A 27078-nucleotide genomic window follows, 5' to 3' on the forward strand; every position below is an offset into this window, starting at 1 on the left:
CTTAAGAAACTGCAATGGTATAAGGACCCTAATGGCAATTATATAAAGGCTCCCAACAGCAGCTGGGATGTGGACAACAAGTTACAACAGGAAATAGAAAAGGCGAGTCAAAGGGGCAATGTTATGATAGTCGTTAGAGATTTCAACATGCAAGTCGAGTGGGAAAATCAGGTTGATAATGGATCTCAAGAGAATGAGTTTGTTAAATGCCTATGACATGGCTTTTTAGAGCAAGTTGTCATGGAGCCTACTAGCGGATCAGCTATACTGGATTTGGGTGTCATGTAACGAATCGGAGGTGATTAGGAAGCTTAAGGCAAAAGAACCGTAGGAACCAGTGATCACAATATGATTTGAGTTCAGCTTGAAATTTGATAGAGAGAAAGTAAAGTCTGATGTAGCAGTATTTCAGTGGAGTAAGGGAAAATTACAGTGGTATGAGAGAGGAGTTGGCCAAAGTAAATTGGAAGGAGCTGCTGGCAGGGTTGTCAGCAGAACAGCAATGGCGTGAGTTTCTGGGTAAAATGAGGAAGATTGCAGGATAGATGTATTCCAAAAACAAAGAAATACTCAAATGTCAAAATAGTACAACCATGGCTGACAAGGAAATTAAAGCTAATGTAAAAGCAAAAGAGAGGGCATACAACAAAGCAAGAATTAATGAGAATTTAGAGGTTTGGGAAGCTTTTAAAAACCTACATAGAGCAACTAAAAGAATCATTAGGAGAGAAAAGATGAAGTATGAAAGCAAGCTAGCAAACAATATCGAAGTAGATAGTAAAAACTTTTTCAAGTATGTAAAAAAAGAGAGATGAGAGTAGATATAAGACTGCTAGAAAATGATACTGGAGAACTAAATAATGGACCCCAAGGAGATGGCAGATGAACTAAATGAGTATTTTACATCAGTCTTCACTGTGGAAGACAGTAGCATAGTGTGCCAAATGTTGAAGTGTGTGAGAGAAGAGTAGTGAGCGCAGTTCCTATTATAAGGGAGAAGATGCTCAAAAAGCTGAGAGACCTAAGGGTACATAAGACCAGATGAACTGCACCTTAAGGCTCTGAAAGAGATAGCAGTTGAGATTGTGGAGGCATTAGTAATGATCTTTCAAAAATCATTGGACTCTGTCATGGTGCCAGAGTACTGGAAATTTACAAATGTCACTCCACTCTGTAAGGAAGGAGGAAGGCAGCAGAAAGGAAATGATAAACCAGTTAGCCTGACCTCAGTGGTTGGGAAGATGTTGGAGTCAATTGTTAAGGATGAGGTGATGGAGTACTTGGTGACATAGGACAAGATAGGACAAAGTCAGCATGGTTTCCTTCAGGGAAAACCTTGCCTGACGAACCTGTTGGAATGCTTTGAGGAGATTACAAGTAGGATAGATAAAGGGGATGCAGAGGATGTTGTATATTTGGATTTCTAGAAGGCCTATGACAAGGTGCCACACATGAGGCTGCTTACCAAGTTAAGAGCCCATGGTATTACAGGGAAGTTACTAACATGGTTAAAGCATTGGCTGATTGGTAGGAGGCAGTAAAGGAATAAAAGGATCCTTGTCTGGTTGGCTGCCAGTGACTAGTGGTGTTCCACAGGGGTTGGTATTGGGACTGTTCCTTTTTATGCTGAATAATCAATGATTCAGATGATGGCTTGGTTGCTAGGTTTGTAGATGCTACGAAGATCGGTTGAGAGGCAGGTAGTGTTGAAGAAATAGTTAGGCTACAGAAGAATGGGCAATAAAGTGGCAAATGAAATATAATGTTGGAAAGTGCATGGTCATTCACTTTGGTAGTAAATGTGCAGAAAACCCAAAAATTAAAGGTTGACTTGGACTTAGAGTTAGTGGTGAGGAAGGCAAATGCAATGATAGCATTCATTTCAAGAGGTCTGGAATACAAAAGCAGGGATGTAATGTTGAGACTTTATAAGGCACTAGTGAGGCCTTACCTTAAGTATTGTGAACATTTCTGGGCACCTCATCAAAGAAAGGATGTGCTTACGTTGCAGAGGATTCAGAGGAGGTTCACGAGGATAATTCTGGGAGTGAAAGGGTTATCTTGCGAGGAATGTTTGATAGCTCTGCATCTGTACTCATTGGAATTTTGAAAGAGGGGATATCTCATTAAACCTTTGGAATTTTGAAAGGCCAAGATAGAGTAGATGGGGAAAGGATGTTTTCTATGGTGGGGGAGTCCAGGTTAAGAGGACTGAGCCTGAGGATAGAGGGGTGAACATTTAAGACAGAGATATGGAGAAATTTCTTTAGCCAGAGGGTGGTGAACTTGTGGAATGCTCTGCCACAGGCCAATTCTTTGGGTATATTCAAAGCAGAAGTTGATAGATTCCTGATTCAAAGGATATGATGAGAGGACAGGTATCATGCACCATGCCATATTGACTATCCCTGATCAGTCCTTGTCTATCCAAATGGTGGTGAATTTGTGGAATTTGGTACCACAGGCAGCTGTGAAGGCCAGGTCGTTGGGTGTATTTAAGGCAGAGCTTGATAGATTCTTGATTTGACACAGCATCAAAGATTATGGGGAGAAGGCTGAGGAGGAGAGAAAAGGATAAGCCATGATTAAATGGTGGAGCAAACTTGTTGGGCCAAATGGCCTAATTCTCCTCCAATATCTTATTGGCTTATGGTCAAAACTGTTGACAATACTCCAAGTGTGGCCTGACTAATGTCTTATAAAGCTTCAGCATTAACTCCTTGTTTATATTCAATTCACCTTGAAATGAATGACAGAAATGCATTTGCCTTCTTTATCACAGACTCAACCTATGAATAAAGAGGCTTTGAAGAAAGAGAAGCAGAATAAAGGGTGTAAAGGTAGTAAGGTAGAAGGGCTAAAGTGTGTGTACTTCAATGCAAGAAGCATCAGGGACAAAGGTGATGAACTGAGAGCTTGGATACATACATAGAATTATGAAGTAGTGGCCATTACAGAGACTTGGCTGACACCAGGGCAGGAATGGATTCTCAATATTCCTGGATTTCAGTGCTTTAAAAGGGGATAGGGGGAAGGGGACGAGGGGTGGCATTACTGGTCAGGGATACTATTAGAGCTAAAGAAACGGTGGGTAATGTAGCAGGATCCTCTTTTAAGTCAGTATGGGTGGAAGTCAGGAACAGAAAGGGAGCAGTTACTCTATTGAGAGTATTCTATAGGCCCCCTGGTAGCAGCAGAGATACCAAGGAGCAGATTGGGAGGCAGATTTTGGAAAGGTGCAAAAATAACAGGGTTGTTATCATGGGTGACTTCAACTTCCCTAATATTGATTGGCATCTGATTAATTCCAATGGTTTGGATGGGGCAGAGTTTGTCAAGTGTGTCCAGACGGATTCCTATCAGGGTATGTTGACAGGCCAACTGGGGGAATGCCAAAATAGATCTAGTATTAGGTAACAAACCGGGTCAGGTCACAGATCTGTCAGTGGGTGAGCATCTGGGGGACAGTGACCACCGCTCCCTGGCCTTTAGCATTATCATGGAAAAGGATAGGATCAGAGAGGACAGGAAAATTTTTAATTGGGAAAGGGGCAAACTATGAGGCTATAAGGCTAGAACTTGCAGGTGTGAATTGGGATGATGTTTTTGCAGAAAAATGTACTATGTGGTCGATGTTTAGGGATCTCTTGCAGGATGTTAGGGATAAATTTGTCCTGGTGAGGAAGATAAAGAATGGTAGGGTGAAGGAACCATGGGTTACAAGTGAGGTGGAAAATCTAGTCAGGTGGAAGAAGGCAGCATACAGGATGTTTAGGAAGCAAAGATCAGATGGGGCTATTGAGGAGTATAGAGTAGCAAGAAAGGAGCTTAAGAAGAGGCTGAGGAGAGCAAGAAGGGGGCATGAGAAGGCCTTGGCGAGTAGGGTAAAGGAAAACCCCAAGGCATTCTTAAATTATGTGAAGAACAAAAGGATGACAGGAGTGAAGGTAGGACCGATTAGAGATAAAAGTGGGAAGGTGTGCCTAGAGGCTGTGGAAGTGAGCAAGGTCCTCAACGAATGCTTCTCTTTGGTATTCACCAAAGAGAGGGAACTTGAAAACGGTGAGGAAAATATAAGTGAGGTTGAAGTTCTAGAGCATGTTGATATTAAGGGAGAGGAGGTGCTGGAGTTGTTAAGATAAATTAGGACGGATAAGTTCCCCGGGCCTGACAGAATATTCCCCAGGCTGCTCCACGAGGCGAAGGAAGAGATTGCTGAGCCTCTAGCTAGGATCTTTATGTCCTCGTTGTCCACAGGAATGGTACCGGAGGATTGGAGGGAGGCGGATGTTGTCCCCTTGTTCAAAAAAGGAAGTAGGGATAGTCCGGGTAATTAAAAATCAATGAGCCTTACGTCTGTGGTGGGAAAGTTGTTGGAAAAGATTCTTAGAGATGGGATCTATGGACATTTAGAGAATCATGGTCTGATCAGGGACAGTCAGCATGGCTTTGTGAAGGGCAGATCATGTCTAACAAGCCTGTTAGAGTTCGTTATGGAGGTGGCCAGGCATATAGATGAGGGTAGTGTAGTGGATGTGATCTACATGGATTTTAGTAATGCATTTGATAAGGTTCCACACGGTAGGCTTATTCAGAAAGTCAGAAGGCATGGGATCCAGGGAAGTTTAGCCAGGTGGATTCAGAATTGGCTTGCCTGCAGAAAGCAGAGAGTTGTGGTGGAGGGAGTACATTCAGATTGGAGGGTTGTGACTAGTGGTGTCCCACAAGGATCAGTTTTGGGACTCCTACTTTTTGTGATTTTTATTAACGACCTGGATGTGGGGGTACAGACAACACAAAGGTTGATGGTGTTGTGGATAGTGTAGAGGATTGTTGAAGATTGCAGAGAGACATTGATAGGATGCAGAAGTGGGCTAAGAAGTAGCAGATGGAGTTAACCCGGAGAGGTGTGAGTTGGTACACTTTGGAAGGACAAACTCCAAGGCAGACTACAAAGTAAATGGCAGGATACTTGGTAGTGTGGAGGAGAAGAGGGATCTGGGGGTACATGTTCACAGATCCCTGAAAGTTGCCTCACAGGTAGATAGGGTAGTTAAGAAAGCTTATGGGGTGTTAGCTTTCATAAGTCGAGGGACAGAGTTTAAGAGTTGCAAGGTAATGATGCAGCTCTATAAAACTCAGTTTAGGCCACACTTGGAGTATTGTCAATAGTTTTGTGTCCCATATCTCAGTTATGATGTGTTGTCATTGGAGGGAGTCCAGAGGATGTTCATGAGGATGATTCTGGGAATGAAGGGGTTAACGAGCATTTAGCAGCTTTGGGCCTGTATTGACTGGAATTTAGAAGAATGCAGGGGATCTTATTAAAACCTACCGATTGTTGAAAGGACTGGATAGGGTGGATGTGGAGAGGATGTTTCTTATGGTGGCCGTATCCAGAACTAGAGGGCACAGCCTCAAAATTGACAGGTAACCTTTTAGAACAGAGGTAAGTAGGATTTTTTTAGCTGAAGAGTAGTGAATCTATGAAATGCTCTGCCACAGACTGCAGTGGAGGGCAAGTCCATGGGTATATTTAAGGTGGAAATTGATAGTTTCCTGATCAGTCAGGGCATGATAGAATATGCTGAGAAGGCGGGTGTATGGGGTTGAGTGGCTTCCAGGTTTAGCCATGATGACATGGTGGAGCAGATTCTGTGAGCTGAATGGCATAACTCTCTTCCTGTGTCTTATAGCCTTTTGGTTAGGGGAGAAGACAAGAGAATGGATTGGGAGGTATAAAAATCAGCCCTAATGAAATGGGAGAGCACACTTGATAAATAGAATGACCTAACTCTGCTCCTTTGTCTTATAGTTTTATGGTCATTTGCTTATCCTTCCAGTGAATGTGGAACATTTTACAGTGAAGGCATTGATATAGAGAAGGCCTTGAGGCTGTACTTGGTGATTCAGTCTCTGAAACATTTACGAGGCAAAGATAGAAGGATGATGGCATTGAAGGGTTCTGATGACTTTGAGGCTGCTGTTTGTTGTCCAGTCCAAGGATTGAGGGAAATCATTGATGGGTTCTGATAGCCTTGAGGCTTTCTTGATAGTCTAGTATCAGAAATACATAGGAGTCAAGGATCACTGGTACCAATAAGGAATGAGTTTTGCGTGAGACCTTCAGCTTCAAGCACCCATTCCTTGCTGAACTCCCTGTGTTTGGCCACAGGTTCATCAATGCTCGAAGGCGGATATTACAACCTATGCTTGATGCCAGTAATCCTGACACTCCACCGAAGGCTAAGAAGATCAAGACACAGAGTCGGCCAGTGCAGCGGTTCTGGCCAGATTCCATTGCATCGGGAGCGGCTCAGCAGCATGTAGCGAGTATTACCGTATCAGACAGTAAGTCAATGACATCCCAGATCAATGATGAGATGCATTCAGTATTACCATATCAGACAATATTAGTGTCAGACAGCAAGTTAGTGACATCCAAGATCAATGTCAATGCAGGCAGTATTACAGTGTCAGACAGTAAGTCAGTGACATCCCAGATCAGTATTGAGATGTAGGCAGTATTTGAGTGTCAGACAGTAAGTTGGTGACATCTCAGATCAATATCGAGATATAGCCATTGTTAGTGTCAGACAGTAAGTCAGAAGTTAGTGACATCTGAGATCATTGTCGACACAAAGCCAGTATTACAATGTCATAGAGTAATTCAGTGAGATCCCAGATTAATGTCGAGATGTGTCCAGTATTAGTGTCAGGCATACTCAGTGACATCCCAGATCAATGTCAATATTTAATCAGCATTACAGTGTCAGACAGTGGGTCAGTGACGTCCCAGATTAATGTTGAAATGAAGGCAGTGTTACAGTGACAGACATAGTTGGTTCCATGCTAGATCAATGTCGAGATGTAACCAGTATTACAGAGTCAGACGTAGTCAGTGGTAACCAAGATCAATATTGTGATGTAGCCAGTATTACTATCAGACATAGTTAGTGACGACCCAGATGACTGTCAAGATGTAGTCAGTATTACAGTGTCAGACAGCGATTTGGTGACATCCCAGATCAATATCGAGATGTAGCCAGTGTTACAGTTTCGGACATAGTCAGTGATATCCGGATCAATGTCAAGATTTAGTCAGTTTTAGTGTCAGACAGTAAGTCAGTGACATCTTAGATGAATGAGGAGATGTTACCAGTATTACAGTGTCAGATATGGTCAGTGACATCCCAGCACAATATAGAGATGTAGCCAGTGTTAGAACATAGAAATCTACAGCACATTACAGGCCCTTCACCCACGATGTCGTGCCAACCATGTAACCTAATGTAGAAGCTGCGTAGAGTTACCCTACTATATAAACCTCTATTTTTCCATGTATTTATAAGAGTCTCTTAAAAGACTCTATTGTATCCACCTCCACCACCATCACTGGCAATGCATTCCACACACCCAGCATTCTCTGTGTGAAAAACTTATTTCTGACATCCCCTTTGTACCAACTCCTAAGCACCTTAAAACTATGCCCCCTTGGGTTAGCTATTTCAGCCCTGGGAAAAAGTCTTTGGCAATCCACATGATCAATACCTCTCATCTTCCGTCACTCCACAGAGAAAAGACCAAGTTCACTCAACCTATTTTCATAAGGCATGCTTAACAACATTGTCAACCTGCACAGCAGTTTTGAGTATCCTTATGAACGCGTACCATGAGATCTCCCTGATCCTCCACATTCCCAAGAGTCTTACCATTAATATTATATTCTGCCATCATATTTGACCTACCAAAATGAACCACTTCACGCTTATCTAGGTTGAAGTCCATCTGCCACTTCTCAGTCCAGTTCTGCATCCTATTGATGGCCCGCTATAACCTTTGACAACTTTCCAGACTATCTGCAACACACCCCACTTTTACAAACATAGAAAACCTACAGCACAATACAGGCTCTTCAGCCCACAAAGGTGTGCCGAACATGTCCTTGCTTAGAACTACCTAGACTTACCCACAGCCCTCTATTTTTCTAAGTTCCATGTATCCATCCCAGAGTCTCTTAAAAGACCCTATCATATTCACCTCCACCATCGCCGCCAGCAGCCCATTCCACGCACTCACCACTCTCTGCATAAAAAAACTTATCCCTATCAACTCCTCTGTACCTACTTCCAAGCACCTTAAAACTATGCCCTCTCGTGCCAGACATTTCAAACCAAGGAAAAACCTCTGACTATCCACATGATCAATGCCTCTCATTATCTTGTACACCTCTATCAGGTCACCTCTCATCCTCCATCGCTCCAAGGAGAAAAAGCCACTTCTCAACCCAGTTTTACATCCTATTGATGTCTGGCTGTAACCTCTGACAGCCCTCCACACTATCCACCACACCCCCAAACTTTGTGTCATCAGCAAGTTTGCAAACCCATCCCTCCACTTCCTCATCCAGGTCATTTATAAAAACCATGTAGAGTCGAGGTCCCAGAACAGATCCCTGAGGCACACCACTGGTCACCGGCCTCCATGCAGAATATGACCCATCTACAACAACTCTTTGCCTTCTGTGTGCAAGCCAGTTCTGGATCCACAAAGCAATGTCCCCTTACTTTCTCAATAAGCCTTGCATGGGGTACCTTATCAAATCCCTTGCTAAAATCCGTATACACTACGTCTATGACTCGACCTTCATCAATGTGTTTAGTCACATCCTCAAAAAATTCAATAAGGCTCGTAAGGCATGACCTACCCTTTACAAAGCCATGCTGACTATTCCTAATCATATTATGCTTCTCCAAATGTTCATAAATCCTGCTTTCAGGTTCTTCTCCATCAACTTACCAACCACTGAAGTAAGACTCACTGATCTATAATTTCCTGGGCTATCCCTACACCCTTTCTTGAGTAAGGAAACAACATCCGCAACCCTCCAATCCTCCGGAATCTCTCTCCTGTTCTCATTGATGATGCAAAGGTCATTGCCAGAGGCTTAGCAATCTCCTTCCTCACTTTCCACAGTACCCTGGGGTACATCCCATCCGGTCCTGGTGACTTATCAAACGATGCTTTCCAAAAGCTCCAGCACATCCTCTTCCTTAATATCTACATGCTCAAGCTTTTCAGTCTGCTGCAAATCATGCCTACAATCACCAAGATCCTTTTCCGTACTGAATACTGAATCAAAGTATTCATGAAGTACCCCTGCCATCTCCTCCAGTTCCATACACACATTTCCACTGTCACATCTTATCCTCTTGCTCTTCACATACTTATAGAATGCCTTGGGGTTTTCCTTGACCTTGTCGCCCAAGGCCGTCTCATGGACCCTTCTGGCTCTCCTAATTTCATTCTTAAGCTCCTTCCTGCTAGCCTTATAATCTTCTAGACCTCTATCATTACCTAGTTTTTTAAACCTTTCGTAAGCTCTTCTTCTTGACTCGATTTACAACAGCCTTTGTACACCACGGTTCCTGTACTCTACTATCCTTCCCTGTCTCATTGAAGCGTATCTACGCAGAACCCCATGCAAATATTCCCTGAACATTTGCCACATTTCTGTCATATATTTCCCTGAGACCATCTGTTTCCACTTTATTCTTCCAAGTTCCTACCTGATAGCCTCATATTTTCCCTTACTCCAATTTCCCTAACCTATCTGCTCCTGTCCCTCTCCGGTGCTATGGTAAAGGAGATAGAATTGTGATCACTATCTGCAAAATGCTCTTCCACTGAGAGACCTGACACCTGGGTTCATTTCCCAATAGCAAATCAAGTACAGCCTCTCCTCTTGTAGGCTTATCTACATATTGTGTCAAGAAACCTTCCTGAACACACCTAACACCCTCCAGCCCATCTAAACCCCTCACTCTAAGGAGATGTCAATCAATATTTGGGATATTAAAATCTCCCACCACAACAACAAGGATGTTGCCTGGATTGGGGAGCATGCCTCATGAGAATAGGTTGAGTGAACTCAGCCTTTTCTGCTTAGAGTGATAGAGGATGAGAGGTGACATGATAGAGGTGTACAAGATAATGAGAGGCATTGATCGTGTGGATAGTCAGAGACTTTTCCCCGGGCCTGAAATGGCTAGCATGAGAGGGCATAGTTTTAAGGTGCTTGCAAGTAGGTACAGAGGAGATGTTAGGAGTAAGTTTTTTACTCAGAGAGTGGCGAGTGTCTGGACTAGGCTGCTGACGGCGTTGGTACAGTCAGATACAATAGGGTCTGTTAAGAGACTCCTGGATGACTATGTGGAGCTTAGAAAAATAGAGGGCTATGGATAAAGTCTAGATAGGGACATGTTCGGCACAGCATTGTGAGCCGAAGGGCCTGTATTGTGCTGTATGACTTCAATGTTTCTAACCCTGTTATTATTACTCCTTTCCAAAATCTGTCTCCCTATCTGCTCCTTGATGTCCCTGTTACTATTGGGTGGTCTATAAATAACACTCAGTAGAGTTATTGACCCATTACTGTTTCTAACTTCCACCCACAGAGACTCCGTAGACAACCCCTTCATGACTTCCTGCTTTTCTGCAGCCGTGAGACTATCTCTGATCAACAGTGCCATGCCCCCAATTCTTTTGCCTCCCACCTGTCCTTTCTGAACCATCTAAAGCCTGGCACTTGAAGTAGCCATTCCTGCCCTTGCACCATACGTTCAAGTGTCTGTATGGTAACAACGTTATAGCTCCAAGTGCTGATCTACGCTCTAAGCTCATCCACTTTATTCATAATACTCCTTGCATTAAAATAGACACATCTTTGCATCATCAATGGGGACAGGAGAGGTTTCCAAGGATTGGAAGGTTGCGATGGTGTTCCTTTATTCAAGAAAGGGAGTTAGAGATATCCCAAGAAATTATAGACCAGTGAGTCTTATCTCAGTGGTTGATAAGTTGATGGAGAAGATCCCAAGAGGCAGGATCTGTGAACATTTGGAGAGGTATAATGTGATTAGGAGTAGTCAGCATGGCTTTGTAAAGGGCAGATCGTGCCTTACAAGCCTGATTGTATTTTTTTGAAGATGTGACTAAACACATTGATAAAGGAAGAACAGTAGATGTAGTGAATATGGATTACAGCAAGGCATTTGATAAGGTACCGCATGCAAGGCTTATTGAGAAAGTAAGGAGGCATGGGATTCAAGGGGGCATTGCTCTGTGGATCCCACAGAAGGCAAAGAGTGGTGTAGACAGGTCATATTCTACATGGAGGCCGGTCACCAATGGAGTGCTTTGGGAATCTGTTCTGGGACCTTTACTCTTTGTGATTTTTATAAATGACCTGGATGGGGAAGTGGAGGGATGGGTTAGTAAATTTGCTGATGACACTAAGGTTGGAGGTGTTGTGGATAGTGTGGAGGGCTGTCAGAGGTTACAGCGGGACATTGATAAGATGCAAAACTGGGCTGATAAGTGACAGATCTGAGTTCAACCCAGATAAATGTGAAGTGGTTCATTTTGACAGGTCAAATATGATGGCAGAATATATTATTAATGGTAAAACTCTTGGCAGTGTGGAGGATCAGAGGGATCTTGGGGTCCAAGTCCATAGGACTCTCAAAGCAGCTGCACAGGTTGACTCTATGGTTAAGAAGGCATATGGTGTATTGGTCTTCATCAATCGTGGAAATTAATTTAGGAGCCGAGAGCAATATAGCAATGTTGCAATATAGCAATGTTGCAGCAATATAGGACCCTAGTCAGACCCCACTCAGAGTACTGTGCTCAGTTCTGGTCGCCTCACTACAGGAAGGATGTGGAAGCCATAGAAAGGGTGCAGAGGAGATTTACAAGCATGTTGCCTGGATTGGGGAGCATGCCTTATGAGAATAGGTTGAGTGAACTTAGCCTTTTCTGCTTGGTGCGAAGGGGGATGAGAGATGACCTGATAGAGGTGTACAAGGTGATGAGAGGCATTGATCATGTGGATAGTCAGAGGTTTTCTCCCAGGGCTGAAATGGTTACCACAAGAGGTTTAAGGTGCTTGGGGAGTAGGTACAGAGGAGATGTCAGGGGTAAGTTTTTTTACTCAGAGAGTGGTGAATGCATGGAATGGGCTGCCGGCAACAGTGGATACAATAGGGTCTTTTAGGAGGCTTTCAGATAGGTACATGGAGCTTAGTAAAATAAAGGGCTATAGGTAAGCCTAGTAGTTTCTAAGGTAGGGACATGTTTGGCACAACTTTGTGAGCTGAAGGGCCTGTACTGTGCTGTAGGTTTTCTATGTTCTATGCTTCTATGTTTCTATCTCAAACTATTGGACTGAGTGCGTACCTTCTCTATCACCTGCCTATCCTCCCTTTCGCACTGTCTCCAAGCTTTGTCTATTTTTGAGCCAACCTCCCTTTCCTCTGTCACTTCAGTTTGGTTCCCACCCCACAGCAATTCTAGTTTAAACTCTCCCCAATAGCCTTTGCAAACCTTCCTGCCAGGATATTGGTCCCCCTGAGATTCAAGTGCAACTTGTCCTTTTTGTACAGGTCACTCCTGCCCCAGAAGAGGTCCCAATGATCCTGAAATCTGAATCCCTGCCTCCTGCTCCTATTCTTCAGCCACACATTTATCATCCACCTCATTCTATTCCTATACTCACTGTCATGTAGCACAGGCAGTAATCTCGAGACATAGGACCTATAGTGGTTGCCTCACTATAGGAAGGACAATAGAAAGGGTGCAGAGGAGATTTACAAGGATGTTGCCTGGATTGGGGAGCATGCCTTATGAGAATAGGTTGAGTGACCTTGGCCTTTTCTCCTTGGAGCAATGAAGGATGAGAGGTGACCTGATAGAGGTGTCCAAGATAATGAGAGGCATTTATTCCCCAGGGCTGAAATGGCTAACATGAGAGGGCATAGTTTTAAAGTGCTTGGAGGTAGGTACAGAGGAGATGTCAGGGGTAAGATTTTTATGCAGAGAGTGGTGAATGCGTGGAATGGGCTGCTGGTGGCAGTGGTGGAGGCGGAAACAATAGGGTCTTTTAAGAGACTCCTGGATGGCTACATTGAGCTTCAAAAAATAGAGGGTTGTAGGTAAAGCCTAGGTAGTTCTAAGGTAGGAACATGTTTGGCACAGCATTGTGGGCCAAAGGGCCTATATTGTGCTGTATGTTTCCTATTACTATCTTTGAGGTCCTGCTTCTCAACTTCCTTCCTAACTCCCTGTAGTCTGTTTTCAGGACCTCCTTCCTTTTCCTTCCTATGTCATTGGTACCAATATGTACCACGACCTCTGGCTGTTCTGCTTCCCACTTCAAGTTATCATGGACACAATCAGAAACATCCCAGACCCTGGCACCCGGGAAGCAAACTACCATTTGTGTCATTAGTATACTTACTAACCCACCCTTCTACTTCCCGAATGAGGTCATTTATAAAAATCACAAAAATGAAGGGTCCCAGAACAGATCCATGTGGAATACCACTGGTCACCAAACTCCATGCAGAATGCGAGCCATCTACAACCACACTTTGCCTTCTCTGGGCAAGCTAATTGTGGATCCACAAAACAAGGTCTCCTTGGATCCCATGTCTCCTTACTTCCAGAATGAGTCTTGCATGGGGAATCTTGTCAAATACTTTATTGAAAACACCACATCCACAGCTCTAGCTATTTGTTTGTGTCAGACAGAACCAGTTACACCCAGATCAATGTCAAGATGTTGCCAGTATTACAGTGTCAGATATAGTTAGTGACAGCCCACGTCAGTGTTGAGATGTAATCAGTATTACAGTAATGGATCATAAGTCATTGATATCTGAGATCAGTGTCAATATTCAGTCGGGGTAACAGTGTCAGATAGTAATTGACATGTCAGATCACTGTCAGGACGTAGCCACTATTACAGTGTCAGACTTAGTGCTATCCCAGATCACTGCCAAGAGGTAGCCAGTACTACAGTATCAGGCAGTAAGTCAGTGACATCCCAGATCAATATCGAGATGTAGCCAGTAGTTCAGTATTCAATAGTAAGTCAGTGGCATCAAAGATCACTGTCAAAATGTAGCTTTTGTTACAGTATTGGGCGGTTAGTCATTGATATCAATGTCGAGATGTAGCCAGTATTGCAGAGTCAGTGACATCCCAGATCAGTGTTGAGATGAAGCCAGTATTACAATGTCAGACAGTGAGTCAGTGACATCCCAGATGAATATCGAGATGTAGCCAGTATTACAGCATCAGACAGTAAGTCATGGCATCCTAGAGCAATGAAGAGATGCAGCCAGTATTTCAGTGAAGACATTACACCATCCCAGATCAATGTCGAGGTGTATCTAGTATTACACTATCTGACAGTAAGTCAGTGACATCCCAATGTGGAGATGTAGTCAGTATTATGGTATCAGGGAGTAAGTCCATGACATCTGAGATCAATGTCGTAACGTAGCCAGTATTACGAAGTCGGACAGTGAGTTTGTGTTATCCCAGATCAGGATAGGTATGTCCCATGAAGGAAGAAGTTCTCAAATGGCAAGAGTAGGCAATCATGGTTGACAAAGGAAGTTAAGGACTGCATAAAAGCCAAGGGAAGGGCATATAAGGTAGCAAAAGTGAGTGGGAAGTTGGATGATTGGGAAACTTTTAAAATCCAACAAAAGGCAACTAAAAGATGAAATATGAGGGCAGACTAGCCAATGATATAAAGCAGGATACCAAAAAAATTTTTCAGTTATATAAAGAGTAAAAGGGAGGTGAGAGTTGATGTTGGACCACTGGAAGGTGATGCTGATGAGGTAGTAATGGGGGACAAAGAAATGGCAGATGAACTTAATGGGTACTTCCCTGTGGAAGACACTAGCAGTTTGCCAGATGTCTGTGAGTGTCAGGGAACAGGAGTGAATGCCATTGCTATTACAAAGGAAAAAGTGCTGGGCAAACTCAAAGCTCTTAATGTGGATAAGTCACCTGGGCCAGGTGGATTACATCCCAAAGTCCTGAGAGAGGTTGCTGAAGAGATAACGGATGCATTGGTATGATCTTTTAAGAATCACTTGATTCTGGCATGTTTCTGGAAGATTGCAAGTGTCACTCCACTTTTTAAGAAGCGAGGAAGGCAAAGGAAAGGAAATTATAGGCCAGTTGGCTTAATTTCAGTGATTGGGAATGTGTGAAGTCTGTTATTAAGGATGAGGTTTCAAGGTACTTGGAGACTAATGACAAAATAAATCAAAGTCAGCATGGTTTCTGTAAAGGGAAATCTTGCCTGACAAATATGTTAGAATTCTTCGAGGAAGTAACAAGCAAGGTGGATGGGGAGAGGCAGTGGATGTCATTTATTTAGATCTTCAGAAGGCAAATGATATCGTGTCACACATGAGGCTGCTTAGCAAGCTAAAATCCTGTGATGTTACAGGAAAGGTACTGGCATGGATCGTGGAATGGCTGACAAGCAGGAGGCAGCAAGTGGGAATAAAAGGGGACTTTTCTGGTTGGCTGCCAGTGACTAGTTGTGTTCCTTAGGGATCAGTATTGGGACTGCTGCTTTTCACAGTGTCTTTCAGTGATTTAGATAATGCAATTGATGACTTAATGGCAAAGGTTGCTGATGATATGAAGATCGGTGGAGGGGCAGGTCGTGCTAAGGAAGAAATGCAATTGGAGCAGGACTTGGAGAAATTGTAAAATGGGCAAAAAAAGTGGCAGATGGACTACAGTGTTGGGAAATGTATGATAATGCCTTTTGGTAAAAGGAACTATAGTGCGGACTATTACCTAAATGGGAAGAAGGTTGAAACATCAGAGGAACAGCAGGACTTAGGAGTCCTCATGCAAATCTCCCAGAAGGTTAATTTACAGGTTGAGTCTGTGGTAAAGAAGACAAATGCAATGTTGGCATTTACTTCAAGGGGAATAGAATATAAAAGCAAGGAGATAATGCTGAGCCTTTATAAGACACTAGTCAGGCTGCATTTGGGGTATTGTCAACAGATTTGTGCCCCATATATCAGAAGGGATGTGTTATCATTGGAGACAGTCTAGAAAAGGTTCACAGGGATGATTCTGGGAATGAAGGGGTTAACATATGATGAGTGTTCGGCAGCTTTGGGCCTGTACTCACTGGAATTTAGAAGATTGCATGGGATCTCATTAAAACCTACAGAATGTTTAAAGGACCAGTTAGGGTGAATGTGAAGAAGTTGTTTCTTATGGCGGGGATATCCAGAACTAGAGGGTACAGCCTCAAAAATGAGAGGCGACCTTTTTTTAACAGCGGTAATAAGGAATCTTTTTAGCCAGAGAGTGGTAAATCTGTGGAATGCTCTACCACAAACTGCGCGATGGAGGCCAAGTCCATGAATATATTTAAGGAGGAAGTTAATCGTTTCCTGATCACTCTAGGGCATCTCAGGATATGGTGAGAAGATAGTTATATGGATTTGAGTAGGATCTTGGATCAGCCATGATGGAATGACGGAGCACACTCAATGGGCTGAATGGCCTAATTCTGCTCCAATGTCTTATGGTCTTATGATCAATGTTGAGATGTAGCCAGTATTACAGTATCAGACAGTAAGTCATTGACCTCCCAGATCAGCATCCAGATTTAGCCAGAATGAGTGTCAGACATAGTCAATGATATCACAGATCAGTGTCAAGATGGAGCCAGTATTACAGTGTGACACAGTTATTTAATTATTTATGGTTTTATATTGCTTTATTTCTACACTATTTTTGGTTGGCACGGCTGTAACAAAACCCAATTTCCCTTGGGATCAATGAAGTATGTCTGTCTGTCTGGAAGTCAGTGACATCCCAGATCAATACTGAGATGGAGCCAGTTTTACAGCATCAGACACTATGTCATTGGCACCCTAGATCTATGTCGAGATATATCCAGTATTACGTTGTCACACAGTAGGTGGGTGACATCGCAGACCAGTGTTGAGATGTCACCGGTATTAGTGTCAGACAGTACGTCCATGACATCCCAGATCAACATCAAGGTGGAGCCAGTGTTAGTGTCATGCAGTAAGTCAGAAGTCAGTGACATGCAAGTTCAATGTCAAGATGCCGTGATACATATTGGTACCAAAGACATGGGTAGAAAAAGGGTGGAGGTCCTAAAAGCAGAATACAGGGAGTTGAGAAGCAGGACCTCAAAGGTAGTAACCTCGGGATTTCTGCCTGTGCCATGCGATAGTGAGTATAGGAATAGAGTAAGGTGGAGGATAAATGTGTGGCTGAGGGATTGGAGAAGGGGGCAGGGATTCAGATTTTTGGATCATTGGGACCTCTTCTGGGGCAGGTGTGATCTGTAAAAAAGGATGGGTTGCACTTGAATCCAAGAGAGACCAAAATCCTGGTGGGGAGGTTTGCTAATACTATTGGAGAGGGTTTAAACTAGATTTGCAGGGGAGTGGGAACCGAAGTGAAAAGGCAGAGGATGGGCAGGTTGGAGCACAAGTAAAGACAGCTTATAGGGAAGCATAGGCAGATGCTAGAGCAAAGATGCACTCAGCCTGACGATTTGAAATGTGTCTATTTTAATGCAAGGACTACCATAAACAAGGGGGATGAACTTAGAGCATGGATCAATACATGGAACTATGACGTTGTGGCCATTACAGAGACTTGGATGTCTCAGGAGCAGGAATGGCCGCTGAGTGTGCCAGGCTTCAGGTGTTTCAAAAAGGACAGGGAGGGAGGCAAAATAGGTGGGGGTGTGGCTCTGCTAATCAGAGATAGTGTCACGGCTGCAGCAAAGGTGGAAGTCATGGAGGGATTGTCTGCTGAGTCAGTGTGGGTCAGGAAAGGGGCAATAACTACTGGGTGTTTTTTTATTGACCCCCCCTCCCCTAATAGTAACAGGGATATCGAGAAGCAGATAGGGAGGCAGATTCTGGAATGGTGCAAAAATGATAGGGTTGTTGATATGGGAGATTTTAACTTTCCTAATATTGATTGGCATCTCCTTAGAGCAACGGGCTTAGATGGGCTGGAGTTTGTTAGATGAGTTCAGGAAGGTGTCCTGACACAATATGTAGATAAGCCAACTAGGGGAGAGGCTGTACTTGATCTGGTATTGGGAAATGAACCTGGTCAGGTGTCAGATCTCTCAAAGGGAGAGCATTTTGGAGGTAGTGACCACAGTCTATCTCCTTCCCCATAGCACTGGAGAGGAAGAGGAGCAGACAATATGGGAAAACATTTAATTGGGGTAGGGGGAACTATGATGCTATTAGGCAGGAACTTGGAAGCAGATGTTCTCAGGGAAATGCAGTGTAGAAATATGGCAAATATTCAGGGAATATTTGCATGGAGTTCTGCACAGGTATCTTCCATTTAGACAGGAAAAGGATGGTACAGTTAAGGAACCATGGTGTTCAAAGGATGTAGAAGATCTTAGTTAAGAAGAAAAGAAAAGCTTGTGTAAGGTTCAAAAAGCTGGGTACAGTTAGAGCTCTAGAAGATTACAAGATTGCTAGGAAGGAGCTTAATGCTTTTGCTTTAAGTTAGATAAGTCACCAGGACCAGATGAGATATACCCCCAGGCTACTGTGGGAAGTAAGGGAGGAGATTGCTGAGCTTCTGGTGATGATCTTCGCATCATCAATAGGGATGGGAGAAGTACCAGAGGATTGGAAGGTTGCAAAAATTGTTGCCTTGTTCAAGAAAGGGAGTAGAGATGACCCAGGAAATTATAGACCAGTGAATCTGACTTCAGTGGTGAGCAAGTTGTTGGAGAAGATTAGTGATATCTTGATCAATGTGAAGATGTAGCCACCATTTGAGTGTCAGACAGTGAGTCAGTAGCATCCCAGAGCAAGACGTAGACTGTATTACAGATTAAGACAGTAAGTCAGTGACAAACTTGATGAATATCAAGATATAGCCAGTATTACACTGTCAGATAGTAAGTCAGAGACATCTCAGATCAATGTCGACATCATGAGACATTGGAGCAGAATTAAGCCATTTAGCCCATCAAGTCCACTCAACCAATTCATCATGGCTAACTTTGGATCCCATTCAGTCCCATACACTTGCACTCTCACTGCAGTCTGTGGTAGAGTTTTCCACAGATTCACCAGTCTGCTAAAAAAAAACTCCTCTGTACTTCTGTTCTAAAAGGCAGTACTCAATTTTGAGGCTATGCGCTCTGGTTTGGGATGCTCCCACTAGAGTAAGCTTCCTCTCCACATCCACATTATCTATTCCTTTCAACATTTGGTAGGTTTCAATGAGATCCAGCACATTCATCTAAATTCTATTGAGTATAGGCCCAAAGCTGCCAAATGCTTATATATTAACCCCTTCATTCCCGGAATCATCCTTGTGAACCTCCTCTGGACTCTCCAATCACAAAACATCCTTTCTGAAATAAGGGGCCCAAAATTATTGACAATATTCCCAGTATGGTCTGACTTTTGCCTTGCAAAGCTTCAACATTATCTCCTTGTTTTTACATTCCATTCCACCAAATACAATGCCAATATTGTATTTGCCTTGTTTATCACAGACTCAACCTATGAATAAAACTTCTGGGTGTCTTACACAAGGACTTCTAAGTCCCTTTGCATCTCTGATTTTTGAACCTTCTCACCATTTAGATAATAGTCTGCACTATTCTTCCTTTTACCAAAATGCATTATCATACATTTCCTAACACTGCATTCCATCGGCCACTTTTTTTGCCCATTCTTCCAATTTGTCTAAGTCCTGCTGTGACCACATTGCTTCCTCAGCACTACCTACCCTTCCACCTATCTTCGTATCATCTGCAAACTTTGCCACAAAGCCATCAATTCCATTATCCGAATCACTAATAAACAATATGAAAAGTAGCAGTCTCAATATTGATCCCTGAGGAACACCACTGGTCAGTGGCAGCCAGCCAGAAAAGGTCCCTTTTATTCCCACTCACTGCCTTCTGCCTGTCAGCCATTCCTCCAACTATGGCAGTATCTTTCCTGTAACACCATAGGATTTTATCCTATTAAGCAGCCTCATGTGCGGCATCTTATCAAACGCCTTCTGAAAATCCAAGTAAATGAAATCCACTACCTCACCTTTGTTCTCTCTGTATATTAATTCCTTGAAGAACTCTAACAGATTTGTCAGGCAAGATTTCCCTTTACAGATGCTGACTTTCACTTATTTAATCATTAGTCTCCAAGTTCCTCAAAAACACATCGTTAATAATGGAGTCCAACACTTTCCCAATCACTGAGGTAGAAAACATAGAAAAACCTACAGAACAATACATGCCTTTAGCCCACAAAGCTGTGCTGAACATGTCCTTACCTTAGAACTACCTAGCTTACCTGTAGCCCTCAATTTTTCTAAGCTTCATGTATCTATCCAGGAGTCTCTTGAAAGACCCTATCATTTCCACATCTATTGCCACCACCAGCAGCCCTCTCCACACATTCATCATTCTCTGCGTAAAAAAACATCCCTGACATCTCCTCTGTACCTACTTCCAAGCACCTTAAAACTGTGCCCTCTCATGCTAGCCATTTCAGTCCTGAGAAAAAGCCTCCGACTATTCACATGATCAATCCCTCTCATTATCTTGCACACTTCTATCAGGTCACCTCTCATCCTTGGTCGCTCCAAGGAGAAAAGGCCGAATTCACTCAACCTATTCTCATAGGGCATGCTCGCCAATCCAGGCAACATGCTTGTAAATCACCTCTGCACCTTTTCAATGGTTTCTACGTCCTTCCTGTAGTGAGGTGACCAGAATTGAGCACAGTAATTCAAGTGGGGTCTGACCAGGGTCCTATATAACTGCATCATTACCTTTCGATAATAAACTCAATCCCACAATTGATGAAGGCCAATGCGCCGTATGCCTTGACCACAGAGTCAACCTGCATAGCAGCTTTGAGTGTCTTTTGGACTTAGACCCCAAGATCCCTCTGATCCTCCACACTGCCAAGAGTCTTGCCATTAATGCTATATTCTGCCATCATATTTGACCTACCAAAATGAACCATCTCACACTTAACCGGGTTGAACTCCATCTGCCACTTCTCAGCCAGTTTTGCATCCTATCAATGTCCTCTGACAGCCCTCCACACAATCCACAACACCCCCAACCTTTGTGTCATCAGAAAATTTACTAACCCATCCCTCCACTTCCTCATCCAGGTCATTTATAAGAAGGGTCCCAGAACAGATCCCTGAGGCACACTACTGGTCACCAGCCTTCATGCAGAATATGACCAATGTACAAACACACTGCCTTCTGTGGGCAAGCCAGTTCTGGATCCACAAAGCAATATCCCCTTAGATCCCATGCCTCCTTACTTTCTCAATAAGCCTTGCATAGAGTACCTTATCAAATGCCTTGCTAAAATCCATATACACTACATCTATGACTCGACCTTCATCAATGTGTTTAGTCACATCCTCAAAAAATTCAGTCAGGCTAGTAAGGCACGACCTGCCTTTCACAAAGCCATGCTGACTATTCCTAATCAAATTATGCCTCTCCAAATGTTCGTAAATTCTGCCTCTCAGGATTTTCTCCATCAACTTACCAACCACTGAAATTATAGACTCACTGGTCTATAATCTCCTGGGCTATCTCTACTCCCTTTCTTGAATAAGGGAACAACATCCGCAACCCTCCAATCCTCCTGAACCTCTCCAGTCCTCATTGATGATGCAAAGATTATTGCTGGAGGCTCAGCCATCTCCTGTCTCGCTTCCCATAGTACCCTGAGGTACATCCCATCCAGTCCCGGTGACTTATCCAACTTGATGCTTTCCAAAAGCTCCAGCATATCCTCTTCCTTACATCTTCTTCCTTTATACATGCTGAAGCTTTTCAGTCCGCTGTAAGTCATCCCTACAATCACTAACATCCTTTTTCTTAGTGAATACTGAAGCTAAGTATTCATAAAGTACCTTTTCCATCTCCTCCAGTTTGATATACACTTTTCCACTGTCACACTTGATTGGTCCTATTCTCTCACGTCTTATCCTTGTGAGGTGAGGCTAACTGGCCTGTAATTTCCTTCCTTTTTTTTTTGCCTTCCTCCCTTCTTAAAGAGTGGAGTGACATTTGCAATCTTCGAGTCTTCTGGGATCATGCCAGAATCAAGCGATTCTTGAAAGATCATGACCAATATATCCATTATCTCTTCTGCAACCTCATTCAGGACTGTGAGATGCAGTCCATCTGATCCAGGTGACTTATCCATCCTAAGACCTTTGAGTTTGCCTAGCACTTTATCCTTTACAATGACAATAGCACTCATTACTGCTCCTTGACACTCACGGACCTCTGGCACACTGCTAGTGCCCTCTACAGTGAAGGGAAATGCAAAGTACCCATTAAGCTCATTTGCCATTTCTTTGTTCTCCATTACTGCCTCACCAGCATCATTTTCCAGTGGTCCAATGTCAATTCTCACCTCGCTTTTACTCTTAATATAACTGAAAAATACTTTTGTATCTTGCTTTATATTATTGGTTAATTTATCCTCATATTTCATCTTTTCCCTTATAGAGTTTTTAGTTGTTTTTTGTTGGATTTTAAAAGCTCCACAACCATCCAACTTACCTTGTCAGCTGCAGTTGCCTACCCCAGCTATTTGTGAACTTCTTCCTCTATGGGACATATCTATGCTTGTTCTGTGAACTATTCCCAGAAACTTCAGCTATCTCTGCTCTGCCGTCACCCCTGCCAGTATCCTCCAATCCACCTGGGCAAGCTTCTCTCTCATGCCTCTGAATTTCCCCTTATTCTATTGTGATATTGATACATATGAGTTTTGCTGCTCCCTCTCAAATTGAAGTATAAATTCAGTCATATTATGATCATTGTGTCCTAAGGGTTCGTTTATATCAAGATCCCTAATAAGATCTGGGTTATTACACAACACCCAATCTAAGATGGCCTTTCCCTGAGTAGTATCTCACAAGCTGCATCCAACAAATTCCCTCTCTTGTGATATGACACCAACCTGATTTTTCCAATCCCCTTGCATATTGAAGTCCTCCATTACAATTGAGTCATTACCCTTATTACATGCCTTTTCCAGCTCCCTTTGTAATCTCAACCCCACATGTTGGCTACTATTTGGAGGCCTAGATATGATTTTCATAATTTTTTTTCTACCCTTGCAGTTTCGTAACTCAAGCCACAAAGATTCAAAATTTTCTGACCCTACATCACCTCTTTGTAAAAATGTAATTCCATCTCTTACTAACAGAGCCACACTACCGCCTATGCCCTCCTGCCTGTCCTTTCGATACAAGGTATATCCTCGAATATATTAATAACATTAACCCCCAACTATGGCTTTCTTTCAGCGACTTCAGTGATACCCACAATGTCATACCATTCAATCTCTAATTGTGCCATCATGAGTTCATGCACTTTATTCCAAATTTCACGCACATTTAAATACAGCACCTTCAGGTCTTGCATTCTTTGCCTTTTTGAATGTTGACACTGTGGTACAGTTTAATTCTTTGCTCTGTCTGCATTTGTACCCAATCATTAGCTTGTCCTTCCTTACATTCTTATTACATCCATCATCTTCTTGTAAACCTGCTGGCTCATCCTTGGCTTTATCATACCCGTTCCCATCCCCCTGCCATATTAGTTTAAACCACTCCCAACAGCTCTAGTAACCTATCCCCAAGAATGTTGGTCTCCCTCAGATTCAAGTGCAACCCAGGAGAAGGGACTGTCCTCCATTGGATGCATGTGGACACAGTTCAGGGGAAGGAAATGAACTTGAGTACTGTTGAGGAATGGGATATGGCTCAGTGAGAGGAGCAGGACCCCAGTTCGTTGGGGAAACTGGACTCTTGATTCAGTAGGACAGGCAAGAAAGATCAAAAAGGGAATGCTACACTTCGAGTAGGGGTGGGGATTCTGGACTGCTTTTCTTTCCATCTTGAAGATCAGAGGGAACCGAAACCAAATGTGTGCCCTAACTAAACTAGTCCAACTGTTGAACAGGGTCAGGCCTAGGATCTTTGCTCTTCATGGCCCAGTGTGGTATTTTTAACCTTAGAGATTATTGGAGTTTCTTCCTGATAAACCCCACAATTCCCACTCAAAACCAATACTTTCTCTTCTTCACTGAGGAACTGAGTGTTCCTTTATCCTCCTGCAGGTGCAATGGTCTCAATATCAAGTCCAGTGAACGTGAATGTGGACAGTCTGCAGTCTTTATCTTCTGATGGAGCAACTCTGGCTGTACAGCAGGTGATGATGGCTGGACAGAGCGGCGAGGATTCTGGTAACAGTGTTGAAGAGGATGACAGTGATCTCTCTACAACAAACATAACTGTCCTGGCCTTAGAAAACAGTGACTCACTGCAATAAGCACAAGTTGGAAACAACGTGAAAGACATGGGAAGCACTCTGACCAGACATTTATATTCTTTGCACTCACAGTGCATTTTATTTCTGATCTATTTTATACATTGGTAGGAGAGCACACTTTTCTATCTCACCTTGTATTGAATGAATGAGGCTTGATTATTCTCACATTGAACTAACTGCTTTAATTTGAGAAGATGGGAACATTTATCGATTGACGTTCAGATTCAGGCTGAAGGTTACAACTTTGCCTTCGTTCATTCATTCAGAAATAACTGGCTGTAATTGATAGGTGATTTGCAGAAATTCAGCATAACTGCTCAACAAACAAGAAGAAATTATTGGATCAAATCCTGCTTTGGTTTATAGTTAATGAATTTTATTGTAAAAAAAAAACATTTTGTAGACAGTGCCCCATGTACTTTGTACTAACTTTGGAGGGCATGGGTCTCTGAACAGAATGGAGCCCTATTTGAGGTGAGCACCAGACACAGGAAGGTAGTATTTGAAGATAGTGGTGAGCACGGAGTCAGGGAGGTGTATCACTGGCCAGAAGCTGGTGCTGAGTAGTATGCCCACATTACATAATCATCATGGGCAATTTCTTCCTGTATCCTTGCACCAGAGTTAGGGTTAGAGTACAGGACTGGATTGAACAGTCACTCGATTTCAGTCTGTTTCTTTACTCGTGCAACTCTCACTGAAGTGAAAACCCATAACTACATGTCATTTCCCCCTTTTATGTTTATTACTGGAGCATCTTTCATCCCGACAGCTAGTTAGTGAAGGGGAAAGAAGAGCAGGCTCTGTGCTGATGATGGAACAATGATATCATACTGTGGCACCACCATGGGAACAGTGTCCTAGGTGCCAGAACCAGTCCTTTGTGCAGGAAGATTACAAACAAGTGTATTGCCTGTTGGATATATGCTGTGCATCATCACCAGCAGAACCAGTGTGAGAGATCAGCCTCTCAGCTATGGTCTGTTCACTCTTTTCTGCTCACTTCATTTTCAGTTCTTTATTTGACCAACTTTGTTGAGATTCTTTGTGCCATTAATACAAATAACATAAGCTTTATATATTTTAAGTATTTTAAGAATAAGTGCCGTAGCTCTGCAGTGAATATGGGTGCTAATCAGTTCCTTGCTCCTTAGGGAATTATTCATACACTCCTTCCCATCCCTCCTCAGTCTGCAATTTCCTGGCATTGGCTGTTCTTCCTATGAGCCAAGACAGATGAAGCTGTGAAGCAGCTTGTTTCCTCAGAACTGGGTTGAGCTCAGGATCAGGAACTCTCACTGCAACCCCATGAGAGTCAGCTAGAGATAGAGAGTGAGTATTTCATATCACCACACTCACCCACTGAGTTAGGAGGAGCGTTGTTTACTTCATTATTATTTGTCTCATTTATAAACTGAAGAGAAGCATCATACTAGATTTAAATTATATTCTTGTTACAATGCTATCAGTGGTCTACTGTGTTCATTGATCAATAATGGCTAAATGTGTGTGTTCACTGCTTCCCTGGACCAGGTGTGCTTCATAATTCATTCATTCAAAAGATAGTCTTGATCAGCATCCACGGTAACCCCACAGAGTAAGTGATTGCAAAGCCTTTCTCAGAGAGACCTTCACATTGTGGGTGTGCATATATGTGCATTCACAGTTCTAACAAGTGTGTGTTCATTGTAAGCATCTCTGAATTGGTTGCTCCATTATTCATCGAGGTAAAAGCAGCAGTTACAAAAGAACCTAGAAGCAGAATTCCAGCAAAAAAAACTGTGACCTAAAGAAGAGCTAGTTGATGGAGAGAGTACAGGAGGGTCACCTGTAACAGATGAACTACACCTCAGGGTTCTAAAGAAGTGGCTGAAGAGATTGTGGAGGCATTAATAATGATGTTTAATAATGAGGAATGGGAAATTGTAAGTGTCACTCCACTCTTCAAAAAGGGAAGAAGGCTGAAGAATGGAAATTATAGGCCAGTTAGTCTGACCTCAGTGGTTGGGAAGACATTGGAATCAGTTGTTAAGGATGAGGTCTCAGGGTACTTGGAGGCACACGATAAAATAAGCCAAAGTCAACATAGTTTCATTAAGGGAAAATCTTGCCTGACAAATCTGTTGGAAGTCTTTGAGAAAATAACAGGCAGGATAGACAAAGAAGAATCAGTTGGATTTTCATAAGGCCACACATGAGTCTGCTTAGCAAGATAAGAGCCCATGGTGTTACAGGAAAGATATGAGCATTGGCTGATTGGCAGGAGGCAAACAGTGGGAATAAAGGGAGCCTTTTCTGATTGGCTGCTGGTGACTAGTGCTGTTTCGCAGGGTTCCGTATTGGGGCTGCTTCTTTTTATATTATATATCAATGACTTGGATGATGGAATTGATGGCTTTGTGGCCACGTTTGCAGATAATATGAAGATCGGTGGAGGGTCAGGTCATTTTGAGGAAGCAGGGAGGCTGCAGAGGGACTCAGACAGATTAGGAGAATGGGCAACCCCGTGAGAGTAAGCTAAATTCATAGATTGAGATAGAGAGTGAGTATTTCATATCATCACACTCACCCACTGAGTTAGGAGTAGACTGTTTTTTAAATGTAGAAAAAAGTTCAAAACTCTGAGGTGCAAAGAGACGTGGGAGTCCTCATGCAGGATTCCCTAAATGTTAACTTACAGGTTGAGTCGATGATTAGGAAGGCAAATGCAGGAGGGTCACACTGCAAATCCTCAGTGACCGTGATATCAAGTCAAGTCACTTTTATTGTCATTTCGACTGTAACTGCTGGTACAGTACATAGTAAAAATGAGACAACGT

General features: G+C 42.9%; 1 protein-coding gene across 4 annotated transcripts in view; it reads left to right on the forward strand.

Annotated features, from left to right (window-relative positions):
- Positions 1–25724, forward strand: part of pknox1.1 (pbx/knotted 1 homeobox 1.1) — a 273179-nt gene extending 247455 nt beyond the window's left edge. For 3 of the 4 annotated variants that reach the window (XM_059969035.1, XM_059969036.1, XM_059969037.1), the window contains 2 exons: positions 6176–6351; positions 24048–25724. In XM_059969035.1, coding sequence (XP_059825018.1) covers positions 6176–6351; positions 24048–24259 — 388 coding nt within the window. In that variant the 3' untranslated portion in view covers positions 24260–25724. The remainder of the gene's footprint in view (positions 1–6175; positions 6352–24047) is intronic. The other variant, XM_059969038.1, reaches the window with a different exon arrangement.
- Positions 25725–27078: the final 1354 nt, after the last annotated feature.

Source organism: Hypanus sabinus, chromosome 4, assembly GCF_030144855.1.
Source record: "Hypanus sabinus isolate sHypSab1 chromosome 4, sHypSab1.hap1, whole genome shotgun sequence".
Classification (NCBI taxonomy): domain Eukaryota; kingdom Metazoa; phylum Chordata; class Chondrichthyes; order Myliobatiformes; family Dasyatidae; genus Hypanus; species Hypanus sabinus.